This window comes from Phyllostomus discolor, chromosome 4 (assembly GCF_004126475.2).
Source record: "Phyllostomus discolor isolate MPI-MPIP mPhyDis1 chromosome 4, mPhyDis1.pri.v3, whole genome shotgun sequence".
Lineage (NCBI taxonomy): Eukaryota > Metazoa > Chordata > Mammalia > Chiroptera > Phyllostomidae > Phyllostomus > Phyllostomus discolor.
In genome coordinates this window covers 181,170,207-181,185,076 of record NC_040906.2, presented here as the reverse complement: position 1 = coordinate 181,185,076, position 14,870 = coordinate 181,170,207, and the positions used below count along the sequence as shown (strand labels likewise).

The window sequence follows — 14,870 nt, the reverse complement described above, 5'->3', positions numbered from 1 at the left end:
TGATAGTTTATACTTAAGCATATTTTTTCTTTCTGAAATCCAATCTATTCAGAATTTAAATGACTATGTATAAAAGAAGAAAAAAAAAACACAGACAATGAAGTAAGAGTAAGTCATCTCATAAGAATTGGATACTATGTACCCTGAAAAAAAATCTTAATTCAATCCTACTCAAGAAATCTGATGGACTCTTCAATTACTTTCCTGTCTCAAACCCTGGGAACAGTGATTGAGGGATAGTAGGCACAAAAAAAAGAGGGAGCGAGAGAAAGAAAAGGGGGGGAAAGAAAGAGATATTCACAATATCTTCCACTTAAATTTCTTAAAGAACAGTGAGTTTAAAGCCCTGGCTGGCATAGCTCAGTGGATTGAGCGCGGGCTGGGAACCAAAGTGTCCCAGGTTTGATTCCCAGCCAGGGTACATTCCTGGGTTGCAGGCCATAACCCCCAGCAACCGCACATTGATGTTTCTCTCCCTCTCTCCCTCTCTCTCCCTCTCTCTCTCTCTCTCTCTCTCTCTCTCTCTCTCTCTCCCCCCCCCTGCCTCACTTCCCTCTCTAAAAATAAATAAATAAAATCTTTAAAAAAAAGAAAGAACAGTGAGTTTAAGAAAAGTGACTGGACAATAAAGAAAGAATGTGAATAATCTATCTATGCATTTAGAAAATGAGATAAATAGGTTTTCAATTCAGGGTTGTCTTATCATAGAGGTTTATTTTCCTATGAATTGTGTGCTTCAGAAGTGTTCCAAGATTCTTAGATACTCTCTTGAAACAGAAGTGTCATTTTCTACTTAGACTCAGGTGTCTCTGAATTTATGGAAACAAGGTTACAGACTACAAAGGGAATTTCCCCTCCAAAAATCCCAACTATATCTTGTTTCCTCCATTGACTTGTATGCATAACATTGGAGAAGCTATCCTAGGGTGTAAAATGGCCTATGCCAACAGCATATTATGATTCAAGTAATTCATTAAATATCTATGCCTAACAATGCATTTTCATATTTTCTTCAGATGTCCATTTAAAATATTCTACTATTGGTCTCCTCCCCATTGATAACCACTATTTTCCCCCACCCTCTTCATGAGAACTTCTCCTGCATTGTAGCTTCTCAGATTTCACATTTAAAGGCTTTGGAATTCATGTTCTTTACCTTGGTGCTTACAAGAGTCTGTTTGACTAAGAGAGCCAGCAGTCTCCATTTCTCCAGAGGACCCACAACTACTTGAGGGTTAATGTCCTTATTTGAGGGTTAAATGTTAAAGTGTGAGTCCATTCCTTGCTCAATTATAATTCTATGAACTTAAAATTATGTGTATTTGATTTGCATAAAATGAACACTATATAAGAGAATAGAATTCTCAGAATTTGAGAAATTCTGTAGAAACTCTACAGAATTTGAACATGTATACATTATTTTCAATATAACGTGGTTTACAAAAATAATTTTTATTTATAAAGTTGTATCATCTAATTTGGAACTCTTATTTTAATCTTCAATTGATACCAAACCATATACTCCACAGGAAATTTTTTTTTTGTTTATTAATAAGTGTTTACAGGATATGTACAAATTATGCCTTGTGGTTTGTTAATTAATTCAATTCCACATGTCTGAAAGACAAAAGGATCCTTATATAAGATTGCACAGACATGATTCCTGCAATTCTTTGTTTAATTTTTTCCAGTGCTGGTGCTGGACGAACTGGCTGCTACATCGTGATCGATATCATGCTGGATATGGCTGAAAGGGAGGGTGTCGTTGATATCTACAACTGTGTCAAAGCCTTAAGATCTCGTCGTATCAATATGGTCCAGACAGAGGTATGTGTTGATTGTTGATTTACCTCTAGTGGGTTTTATTTTTAGCCTTTTCTAACATTTTTCCAACAGATCAATGTTTTTTTACATAGAATTAGTATTAGCTCATCAAACTAATATTGGTATGTTTAATATTGGTATTTTTATTAATATTTCCTTATAGAGAAAAATTCTCTGTATTCTCTCTACCTTTGGTGACAAAAAAATTTTATTAAAATGGTATGAAGATTTTCTTTTTCTTTCTTTTATAGGAACAGTACATTTTTATTCATGATGCCATTTTAGAAGCCTGCTTATGTGGAGAAACTGCCATACCTGTCTGTGAATTTAAAGCTGCATATTTTGATATGATTAGAATAGATTCCCAGACTAACTCTTCACATCTCAAAGATGAATTCCAGGTATTTGCAATTTCTAGGGCCTCTTTTATGAGCAACTTATTTTGACTTGTTCTTGGCATTATTAATTCTTCTAAGAAAGGTCTTTCGGGTCAAATTTATAACCTTTGACCCAATGGTAAGTATAATATAATGACTGTCTCTTTCATTATACATATTATGCAGTCACTTTTGTATTAATGAGCTGGTATCTGCTGTATCATGAAGGGCAAATGAGTTCAGACTCAGTTAGGGAAAAGAATGGGGGAAATGTATAAAAGTCGATTTTAGTGGTGATTTGTGTATTTTTACAACCTTTTTTAAAATTCAGTCTAATGCGTTTTGGCCTGTGTCAATCAGAATATGAGATCAAGCACATTAGTGATAATAGCTTAAGTTGTGAAGTTTAGTAATAATTAGTAATAATAGGTGAAGTTTGTGCTAAACATTGTTTCTAAAAATACCCTAAATGTTTATATTTCCCTTAAAGCATCCATGAAGGTGTGTGACAGTGATGTGACAATGAAGTCAGAAGTACTTCCAGAAACTTAATCCTTCAATTCTTTACTCAGTGTTCTTGCTGGCATAGCACAGCCTGTCTTTAAGTATGGCACACTGAATGTCCTCATAAATGACATTTTCCAACTTTGATGATGGGTTATCATCCTGGGAGTCTCTGATTGTATTTTGTGGGTAGTTGTGTTGCCTAGGTTCCCTTTGCCTTTTAAGAAGAGGCACAGTGTACAGTACATGTATTTTTTCTTTGTCACACTTACAAAGAAAGAGTGTCATTAGCTTAACTACAAAGTCTATCGGCCTGTTATAGTGGCAAGTGCCATCGAGTTGTACAAATCCTTCACTTGGCCTCCTAAACACTTGATGAATCTGTGTTATGCTATTAAATGGGTCACTGTCTTATAACTTGGGTTCCCCTTTTCTTTTTAGACTTTGAATTCAGTCACCCCTCGACTACAAGCTGAAGACTGCAGTATAGCATGCCTGCCAAGGAACCATGACAAGAATCGCTTCATGGACATGCTGCCACCTGACAGATGTCTGCCTTTTTTAATTACAATTGATGGAGAGAGCAGTAACTACATCAATGCTGCTCTTATGGATGTAAGATACTGCTTTCTTTGTTAGTGTAAAGTGTCACGAAAAGCTACGTAGTGCAATGAAAATGAACACTGGCTCGTTTCCTGTCCAAGAAAATTAAAACAGCCTATAAAGGAAAATTGGAAATGTTCAATGAAATACAAAATTGTGAGAATGCTTTTGAGTTTCCTCTATAAGGATTCTTAGGAATGATACATTTTAGGCTTTACTGTAAATTTGGAACTTGATTGTCCTTTATTATATTCTGAATAGGAAATATCTTCAGGTGAGAGTTTTTATCTTAATTATTTTCAGAAAAGAAAATCATGTTATCTATTTTAAATACAGTTAAGAAGGAATTTTAAAAATTACAGAATGCCATATCTTTCTGAATTTGTATTAATTAGGGAAAATTTTATCTCTGGCATTTACTGTTCCAATAATTTAGAACTGACTTGTTCTGTTGGCCCTTAGCTAATAGATACTATTTATAAGTAACTAGAGAAGATATGGAAGATATCATGTCAATATATCTATCCTAATGAAAGAACTGACTTGCCCCACCGCACTCGTCATAAGCTGTAGATGGGAAAGCATATACTCAGCATATTAGCATCCCACAGACAGAACAACATGGAGAAAAAGAGAGTTTTAGAGTATGGCTTTAGCCACCTTGCTTTGGTTACCTTGGGAAGAAGCAAAACGACTGTCAAGGCTCAGAATGCCTTTAAACAGTTTTGTCACCTTCTTTTGTAAACATTTCTGGCTTTTGGCTTTTGGAACCATAGCAAGGAGAAATTAGAAGTCAGAGATCATCCCTTTGTGACTAATAATGAAGCTTTTTAAGTTGTTGCTCCTATTATGTTCTTCAAAATTAGCTTCTGAAAAACCCATGCCACGTCTAGGACTAGTCTTTTAGCCAGTTAACTTGGTTTTTGTTTAATCTGCAGAGCAGAATATCCCAAAGGCAAGCTCCAGTGGAAAGTTCCTATCTGGCTGTGACCAGAGTTTTGCCTACCTGTTAATTATTTTCACTAAAATCACATTGGATTCTCATTGTACCATTTCTTCTCCTTTTAGTTGTCTGGAAAGGCAAATAAACTAAATACAGAGATAAAATATTCAAGACCTTTCAATTCTGAGTCTAGATTGGAAATGAAAAAAAGATGTGTGAAAGGGAAGAAGGAAAGCTATTGATGCCTTTCAGTTTTGTCTTAGGTATCTCTGAAATTTTCCCTGATTTCCAGGTTGTTTTCTAGTTAATTTGAAGATTGAACCTTGTACTCTTTCTGGTTCTACTCTCTGCTTAATTCCCTATGAGTCAACAAATATATTTCATAGTGGACACTGCCCTGTGTATTTAGCAGTATAGTTGGGGCTTCAGAAAAGTAAGGTTTGATTTAGCTTACAAGAACAGGGTGCACTGGTCAACACTGCCTCCTCCCTTCCCCCGTCCATCCCCATCATTAGTGTCATACACCCTTTTGCCATGACTGAAGGATTAGGAGGTAAAGCCAAGGATTCTGTGATTTAAAAGTCTTAGGTATGCTCCTGTGCATAAGGGGGAAAGAAATGGGAAATCATTGGTGTCTTCCCTATCCTCTTCTTCATCCATCTCCCCTTTCCTCTGACTCAAAAAGATGAGCAAACAGCAATCAGCATCTTTGACTTACTTTCCCATGGAGCAGGCATTTCATTGAAAGGAAAGCTTCCTGCTTTCTTCTGATCCTTTCTCATGAGACTTCTTGCTTTCTTAGGAGGGACTCACTCCAGCTGCAGGTGCAGCTCTGTAAAACATTGAGGTCATTTAGAAGCAGCCAGGTGAATAACCATCTACTCACATTTACCCTCAAGTCCTCCATGGAGTGAAATGCCATGGTTAGCAGCATTTCCCAAATAGTGGGATCAATGAATTTGAAGAATCAGTTTCTACACAGATGTTAAGACACTTAGAAGACTGAGAGTAGTGTGATGCAAATGAGTTAGGAGATCACCGACAGTTTTTATCAGCGTTAAGGAAATCTATCTCAGGTAACAATCTAATTATTTGTTTTATAAATCACTAGTTTAAGTTATTAAATGTATATATTTAAGTTATTAATGAATACATTACATGATTAAATAATTTCAGTCATTATATATGTACATTTCTATTTCAGTGTAGAACATCGATCTGTAGAACTCTAGAGATCCAGGCTAGATGAGCTTTGCCTTTATTAGCCCCTCCTTCTAGCCCCTAAAAGAGATAATGTACTGTGTCCCAATGAAGGGTCACTTGGCAAACTAGGGCCCATTTTCTCTTAGGTGGAGCAAAGAAATATACTGATTTTACTCTTTGGCACTTGAAAAACCTTAAATGATTAAAACTATGATCATGTTTATTTATATACATTAAAAATGCCCAGAAAATTAAGGGAAGTAGATTATAAGATGTACAAAATGTGCTATAATATCCAGATGATGTAAAAGCATATGATTATGAAGCATATGTGGATTTTCTTATTTGGAATGGAGGAGAAGCAAGCAGTTACATGTATTACAGATTGGCAGATGGTTGATAGACAGGTACCTACATACACATACCCCAGAGGCTTTGCCTTCAGCCTATCAGGCTAATTGATCACCTTTGGAATACTGAAACAGCCTGATAGGCACCTCATGGAGGATCTTAACCTCAAGAAGTTCTTTAGTTTCTTCTTCTTTATTTTTCTATTTACTTTTCTCAATAAAATAAAACTTAAATTCCTTACTTGATTTGCTGTTTAGACATCAAAATCTTACCACCAGACAACTAATTACTAGTTGTAGTGTATTTCAGTGGTTCAGATTTGTTATCCTGTGCCTTGTAGAGCAATCTGGTTCCATCTCCATGTGAAGCTGTTACATTTTACTGGCTCTACACTGAAGTGCATTGAATCTGCTTACACAACTGATCGTGCATTTTAAGTTCTTCTTATGTTTTCCCATCTACATTGTTTCTTCACAGAGCTACAGGCAACCAGCTGCTTTCATCGTCACACAATACCCTCTGCCAAACACTGTGAAGGACTTCTGGAGATTAGTGTATGACTACGGCTGTACTTCCATTGTGATGTTGAATGAAGTTGACTTGTCCCAGGTTAGTGGCTATGGGCTGCCTTTGTGTATTTATACATAACTTAATAGCATAGTAAGAAAATTCCTTTACCACCCTAATGAGAAAAAAAATCACACTCTTTTTAATTTCAAAACACTCATCCTCTAGGGCTGTCCTCAGTACTGGCCAGAAGAAGGGATGCTGCGATACGGCCCAATCCAAGTGGAATGCATGTCATGTTCAATGGATTGTGATGTGATTAACCGGATTTTTAGGATATGCAATCTAACCAGAGTGAGTCATTGTTTAATTATTCTAATTAAGTTGATCCAGAATATGTGGATTATAGCCATGACAGGGTATAATTCCATTCAGACAACATGGAGAGTAGAATTCATAAACCTTACATAATCAGTCCCCAAAATAGTAATCATCTTACACCTTAGTACTAGAACAAAAAGCAGTATGAAAACAGGAAAGCAGACATGCTGGAAGCTACTGTTGTCTGGTCTATTACTAGGCTAAAGTATTGCATCTGAAAGTCTAGATTTGGATGCACTGGCTTAATTGAGTTTGATTAGTCTACCTGGCTCCTGAGCTCATGTAGACCTATCTCCAGGTTGAGTGCATGTTTTATTAGTGTTGACATCCAGCTCAGAGAAGACATGCAGTTAAAAATAATACAATAATAATAATAACAAAGAAGGTTCACCTCCAAAGGAAAAGCTATATTATTAGAAGTCATTATAGAAGGTTCCATGTCACTATTCCAAGTCCTGTGTGTAAGGAAGAGCCCCAGGCATGAAGAAGGTAAATCACAGACATCACTGATTCTCCTCCCACCTACAACTGCGTCTTTCTAAATGTCCCAACGTCTCCCTCTGCCCAGACCTATGGATAGAAGCAGAGCTCTGCCACTGTGCCCTTTCCCAAGAACAAAGTAGCAACTTTCCCCGACTATTCATGTGCTTTGTGGGTGGGGGGATGTCTTGGGTCTCTCCTTAAAAAAAAGCATTAATAAAAACTGTTTAGGTTATATAACCAAATAACGAGCATAATTTGAAAATAAAACATTAGTAACTTCCATTAAATGTCCCTCCTTTTTTTAAAGAAAAATCACTCTGTAGTTCAGAGCAGCAGCCCTGAACTACATGAACTACATATCTATGTCTGTTATATTAATTGTGTGATTAGGATGATCATATTTCAATGTTTTTCATCTCAAAGTAGCTGTATGTGTTCCTGTTTAGTAAACATATATGTATATAACTATAAACAGAGGATAAAATCCTATCCAATTCTATTACTCATTTTCATGAAGAAAAAGATAAATTCAATCATGTCATACTATTCATGAATATCTTAGATGTAAATTTAAATGAAATCTCATTATATCTGCACATCTGTTACATTATGGTTCTAGTAATGTTTTAGCTGGAAACCATAGCCACTAAACTAAGAAAGTAAGACTTGTCTGTTAATTGAGCTGTTTAAATGAAAAATATTCCAGTAACACGAACTGAAATTGGTGTTACATTTTTTGTTGGCATATTTGTTTCCTTATTCTTCAATATTTGGCATTCTAGGTCTTAACAGTACAGAATTATTTTTCTGTTTTCTATCTCAATATTTAGTATCATTCACTTCATCAAAAATTTAGTACATGAAACAACAAGAAGTTGGGTGTTATACTATGTAGGTCCTAGTTCTACCAAAAGATGCATGAGCCCTCCTTGCTTAACATTGGTTCCGATCTGATGCTTTATGATATGGCACTCATGAATTGCATAATCTTCCTTCACACTTTTATTTGAGAGTTTAAGATTTTGATTCACTCATTCAACAAAACTCTGGAAATTATTTAGCTAGGTTTAAGTGGTACATAGTTTGGCAGGGAAAAAGAGAAATTTTCTTGTCCTTAAAGAATTTATATTTTATCAGGGAAGATAAGTATTAAACAACTAATTAAATTATCATTTATTTACAGATATGAATAATTTTACAGAGAAAGTACAGAATACAAAGTATTTGGGTGATCTGACATAGCTGGGTGATCAGGAAAAATTTCTTTGAGGCACTGATAAATAAGCCGGAGTTTGAAGAATTGTAGAAGCTATTTGAGGATGGGGTAGCCAACCACTTTGGGTTTACACAGCATAGAGAGAGAGAGATTTTCAGGACACACGAGTTTTAGTGCTAAGACCTGCAAAGTCCCAGGCAAACCCAAGACAAGTTGGTCACCATTTGGAACTGAGAAAGGCAAGCAAGAAGGAAATGTTCAGGGCAAAGGGAATGTACATGCAGAGTCCCCAAGGCAAGATTAAAAGAAGGCTGATGTATCTGGAACTTGAATGGCCTGTTCGAGTAAAGGGAAGGTTGAAGAAGAAGGTGGAGCCAGATCATGTAAGGATTCTTAAGCCATGATAGTAATTTGAATTTTATGCTATCATTTGGAAACCATTAAAGCAGAAGAATGACAAGATCAAATTTGCATTTCAAAATAATCATGATGCCTGCAGTAAGAAAGAGTTGGAAAGAGATCAAAGTGTATTCCAGGAGATCCACTAGGAGGTAATTTTCATAACCTGTGATTGGGAGTGCACTGATGTCAGTGGTGATAAAGAAGAGATGACTTTGAAAGTTCTTTAAGAAGTATACACATAGGAATTGATTAATGGACAGGGGCTCCGAGAGAGAAGCTTATATAAAGGATAATTTTCAGGTTTCCTGCTGCTGTAACTTAGAATGTTTCTGCACTGGCATGCATGAACATAGTTAGGACTTACAGACTTGATCCAGTGTAAATGTCATTGATATCATGGTATCCATTGGTAAGGACTTGTTGCTTTTTGGTTCAATTTCTAGTCCCTACTTACGTAAAAGTACTTTTTCCTCCACAGCCACAGGAAGGATATCTGATGGTACAGCAGTTTCAGTATCTAGGATGGGCTTCTCATCGGGAAGTGCCTGGCTCTAAACGGTCATTTCTGAAGCTGATACTTCAGGTGGAAAAATGGCAGGAGGAATGCGAGGAAGGGGAAGGCCGCACAATCATCCACTGCCTGTGAGTACCGAGGTGGCTGACCGGCCCGGGAGCCTTGGTGCTCATGCCCGCCTTGGCCTTCCCCTCCTCTGTGCCAGAGAGCACCTGGCTCACATCTTACACGGTGCCATAGATCTTCCTGTCTCCTAATCCCATCATTAACTACTAACTAACTTGAGCTTTCAGATGCTTTTAAAAGTTGATTATTACATAGTTTTTATATAATTTCAAATAAACTCTTGAACACTACTCTGAACCACTTTTCTGATTTACACAGTTTGGAAATCTGTCACAGTTTCTGAGGATCTAGGTTGGCAAGCTATGCCTGTAACATATTCCTAAGCATAAGCTACCGAGTTAACATCTCCCTCAAGTGTCCTTTCCCTTGGCCCTGCACACATCCAGGTGCACATCTGAAGCAAAATGAAGACACAAATGAAAAAAAATTTAAAGATCATGTTTTATTTTCCAAACATATATCTTTGTGTGACCTATAGTCTCCAAAAGCTTTGACGTAACATGCCTTTGCGTTCCTTGGCTTTAGAAATGGTGGCGGGCGAAGTGGTATGTTCTGTGCTATCGGCATTGTTGTGGAAATGGTGAAACGGCAAAACGTCGTTGATGTGTTCCACGCGGTCAAGACACTGAGGAACAGTAAGCCCAACATGGTGGAAGCCCCGGTGAGTCAGTCTTCGAGACAGAAGGGAGCGTAGAAATGAATCAGGCATTTACCTACTTGTGAATTGGTTTCATGCACACATAGGGGATGCGAGGTGCAAACCTGTCTTTGTGGGGACTGTTCTCTGTAGTTGGTGGACTACAGAGCAGCCCCTCTACCCAAGGAAACTTAATCACATATCACATAAGCTGCCAATAATAAAGAAAACTATTTTCATTAAATTGAGAAAATGTATAGGAATTTGTTTTTCTATTATGGATATAAACATTTGCTAATATAAAGTTAGGGTAAGTGGTTCTATAATAAGAATAAATTTGTTCTCTAGGCATTATTCTTACTTACTTTTAGTTTCTTAGAGTATATTGAGTTTATTGGTAAAACTAATCTGAGGGATATACATCAGGACTTTCAGTACCAATGTTTAAAGGGCAACTGCAATTTTATAATTCATTACTTCTGGTCAAAGTATAAATTTTTAAACTTATCATTGACAATTTTCAGCTTTTACAAATTACAGAGTGTAGTTCCTATGATGCTACCTGACTTTACCAGAGCTCAAAAAATCAGAACGTAACATAAAATAGGAGCAGATGCATATGTATGTGGGAGTGTATCTGGGTGAAGCTGTATAAAGAATAAGAAAGCAAGCTACACTTCTTTAGCACATTTCACTTCTAAGGAGAGATGCCTGTGGGTTACACATGTGTGCATGGCAGGATAGAATCAGGAGCCCCTGTGTAGTGTATGTTCACAGAAAAGTCAACCAGAAAAACCAAGGCATCACTGTTGCTTGCCCTACATTTATCAAGATTATCAGATAACCAAAATGAGCAATTCAATAAACCTTTAAGCATTTTTACCACTTCCTGCTCTTGGATTGTTCACACAAGGGGTGCACTGCTTCCTGAGACTAAATCTGAAGAGTTACATTCATACTCTTTCACTTTCAAGAGTGAGAACAAGACTTTTTCACCCTCTACAAGTGCTCCAACCCCCTCTGCTCCCAGCATCCCTTAGGTGTCGGCAGTTGTCCAAACAAGGCATGGTGGCTTTGACTGGGGTGTTGGCAGTCAAGATGGAGAAAGGGGGATGGGTTGAGGAATTTTTGAGGTGGAACTCTCAGGTCCTTTTAAAAGCAAATGGGTAATGGTTATGTCTTTAGACTCTTTGCAGTCTGAAGATTTCTCAATGTAAACTCTGCCTCTGTCTCTCTGACCAAGTCTTCTTAATGGGGTTACTTCTGACCTCAGAATTCAAATTGTACCTCCAAATTTCACTGTGATTTTCCACCATTACTTTAAGAAAATAATTCTATGGTTAAACTCTGCCATTCTAAAATCTTCCAAAAAGTTATAATTTACTTTTAACTCATGTCCAGTGAATCATGACAAAATCCCCCACCCTCTGATTTGTGTTTCATCACAGGTGATGATTAGTTTAATGTGCTGTTGACTTGTACTGACAAGTTTGGTAAGGAAATTTAGAGTGTAAAACAAATGGCTGGAGACTGATTAAAAAGATATAACTGTTTTCAAGCACTTTTTTGTTTCTTCAGATGCACTTGTTACAGTAGCAGACTAATTAAAATCACATCTACTTGACAATTAGGGTAGGGTAGATGCAGACCTCTTGGGGAAGGTTTCTGTCACCCCAGTTTATTGCTGGAGACACCTGGATGTTAGCTTTAGAAAGAATATGAATTTTGCATTATTCTCCATTTCAGCCTGAATTTATCTACTTGGGTTGAATTGGAAAGTTTTTAATGGGTTACATGTTGTAAGTCATAATTAGTAATACAGTCTCCAATTTTTTTTCAAATTCTGAATAAGCAATGCATACATGGACTTAGAGGAAAAGCAGTTTAAACTCAAAATTTTTATTGCTAACAAAGCCATCTTAAATATATCAAGGCAGCAGAAATAAATTTTCAGATGTAAATAAGCTCAAAAAAATTTAAGAACCAGTAACCAGTGTCAAAAACTTTCTTGAATACCCTGATGGACCAAAAACTGTCAAAAATTAAGAATTTGACATTGTAAAGTAGCAGTTTGAAATGACTGGCTTCTTTTTTTCTTCTAAGGGAAATGTCTAAAATGTGGAGAATATTTGCATGTATTACTGTAGCATTATTTTATAGTAGAAAAAAATAAATGCAATCTAATAGATAAACAATCCACCTGTTATACTTTTATATAGGGTTAAAAGATATGTTAACATGGGAAAAAGTTACCTAATGTTACACAAAAGACAATGAATATAAAATTATATCCTCATGTACGTATGCAAGTATATTTGTTCTAAAGTAATTATTTCAACCATGCATTAAAAAGGACTGAAGCAAAACTAAGACAGTAATATTAACAATTTTATTTTCTGATGATAGAAGTATAGAAAATCTGCTTATTAATCTTTATATTTTTCTATATTGGAAAAATTGTCATTATCAGGTATTGCTATTATAATCAACTTTAAAAATAGTTTTTTTAATTTGATAGAAACTATCAGGCAAAGACAACATATCTTTTTACATCATCTGTTTTCTTAAACAGCAGCCATTAGACTGAAATGTAAAATATATATTCCCAGATATTCAACTTGTATATAGAAAAAATAATTTGTCATTCTTGAATAATCTAAATTGTTTGCTGAGTATTCATGGGGTAGCCGTTGTTCACCATGAGTCTCTTTGTTCCTCACTTTCCCCAACTCTTTTGTGCTAATGTCTTTCAGGAGCAGTACCGCTTCTGCTACGATGTAGCCTTGGAGTACCTGGAGTCGTCTTAGTAGGGTGAGACGTCCGCGTCCCAGCAAGAACCTGTTCATCTGTTGAGCCAGCAGCTGTTGTACCTGTTACACCTGTGCAGAAAGATTTTAATGTTGGGGGGTGGGCGACTTTTACATTCGAGAGGTAAAAGTATTTTTCTTATGAAGTTGTGTATCTTAATAAAAAGGACTCAATTAATTTCTATTACTGTATGAAAGCATCGACATTTCGTGCCACATATACTATATTTAATAAGAACCAGATTCAAATGAGAACTTATCAGTGTTTGTACAGTGAATATGCAGCCTTTTCTCTCCTGGTTTTGGTAGAGCAGCCACCACATGTTGCATGAATTAATACTTTCTATGTGGTGTTTTTTTCCCTTTTTTAGACAAAAAATGTTAAATCTTTAAAGAAAGAAGAAAGAAAAGCTGTGCGAATTCATAGTAAAGTTCATTTTTATATGTTTCAAGTGTAGCAGATCTCTATATAAATATATAAATATATATAACTGGCTTATTTTCTTTCAATGTGCAATGATGGCTGGATCATTTAAAGTTCTTTTTAGAAAAAAAACATAAGCCAAAGACTCAAGTGTAAATATGTCTATATGGAGAAAGCACATTATATTTATTGGTTACTGACATTCCTTTTTTGATGGCTAAAATACTACCACCACGCTATCACTTTTTTTTCTGAAGCTTTTTCTTTCACTAAAATTCATCGTAAACAATTTTTGTAGATTATTTTTTGTATGTTTTTAGTGTAAGTAGAGGATAAACTCTTTATTCACAAACCAGGAAGCAATGTTCTTTATAGTGGTCCTCTTGTGAACATGCTTGTGAATTAAATTTATGTAAAACACCTTGGCAATTGGGTCTTTTCCTATAGGACCAAATTACAACATTTTGCTGAAAAGGTATAATTTTTCATGATTTCATTAGGTAAAATAAATAATGGTTTGGTGATAACATATGAGAGTCGAACACATTCAAATCCTTTCTGGTAGCGTGCGCGGTGTAGAACATAGCCTTTAAGCATCATTTAAATGTTAAAGGACTTGATCTTTTCAGCCTATGGCCAAGCAGAAAACAAAATAGCAGCATTTGTGCTTTCAGGGTCAAGTTTTAGCAATCTGTAAACTGTCAAGGTGATAAAACGTTTCTTTTGATGTTTACATGCACGAGCTTTGGGTTCTGACCATAGAAAGTGTGAACAAATTGATGCCAGATTCCTGTTTTGTGCAGCGTCACAAGATTCTCCAGGGAGCCTTCGTAAGTGTGGTCTTGTTCGCGTGCTCCATGTAGCTGTAACTCAACATCATCAGCTTGCAGTTTGTTATTGACTGAAGCGTTCCAGTAGCCTCGTTCTAGATTGCCAGTACATGACATGGTGCTTTTAAAGATTTAATTAAAGTAAGAGTGAAATAAAGTTTTTATAATTATATCAGGTATTGTTTGCACATCATTTTCTCCTCATTTCCATGCCTGTACTCCCAATTAAATACCCTATTCTCAATAAAAGTAGACCATGAAAATTCTATTAGGAGTAAAACTAATCTCTAAGCACCAATTTCTTTCATTTTGCTTTTTAAAGTTGAATTTCAAAAAGTCCATACGAGTGGAGGAAAAAAAGCCAAGATATTGACATCAATTATTTTTTGAGTTTCCATAGTTATATGTCACTATTCTTTTATATAGTATATATTTTCTCACTTCTTTCTTATAACAAACTTGACAGATAGTAATTATCACCTCTATTTTACCAATGAAATTGAAACCGAGAACATAAATGATTTGTCACCTGATTCAAATCTGAGTCTGATTTAGCAGCTTCCTCTCTTCCACTGACCACACCGCTTCCCTGTTGTGTGACAACAAAAACTGGGTACTTCATTCTTATTTTTCCTCATTAATTGATTGTCTCATAAAGTGTTACCCATTATGGGCATCTTTAAATTCCATTTGCTTTGTACATTATTAGGACATTTGTGACTTTTGTTGGTAAGAATT

General features: G+C 35.9%; 1 protein-coding gene across 7 annotated transcripts in view; it reads left to right on the top strand.

The window, feature by feature from the left end:
* Positions 1–14,302, top strand: part of PTPRK (protein tyrosine phosphatase receptor type K) — a 490,478-nt gene extending 476,176 nt beyond the window's left edge. For 6 of the 7 annotated variants that reach the window (XM_028510317.2, XM_036024685.1, XM_036024684.1 and 3 more), the window contains 8 exons: positions 1,692–1,827; positions 2,076–2,225; positions 3,147–3,320; positions 6,283–6,414; positions 6,541–6,666; positions 9,273–9,436; positions 9,960–10,095; positions 12,825–13,062. In XM_028510317.2, the coding sequence (XP_028366118.1) occupies positions 1,692–1,827; positions 2,076–2,225; positions 3,147–3,320; positions 6,283–6,414; positions 6,541–6,666; positions 9,273–9,436; positions 9,960–10,095; positions 12,825–12,878 (1,072 nt within the window). In that variant the 3' untranslated portion in view covers positions 12,879–13,062. Of the gene's footprint in view, positions 1–1,691; positions 1,828–2,075; positions 2,226–3,146; positions 3,321–6,282; positions 6,415–6,540; positions 6,667–9,272; positions 9,437–9,959; positions 10,096–12,824 lie in introns of all 7 variants that reach the window. The other variant, XM_036024680.1, reaches the window with a different exon arrangement.
* Positions 14,303–14,870: the final 568 nt, after the last annotated feature.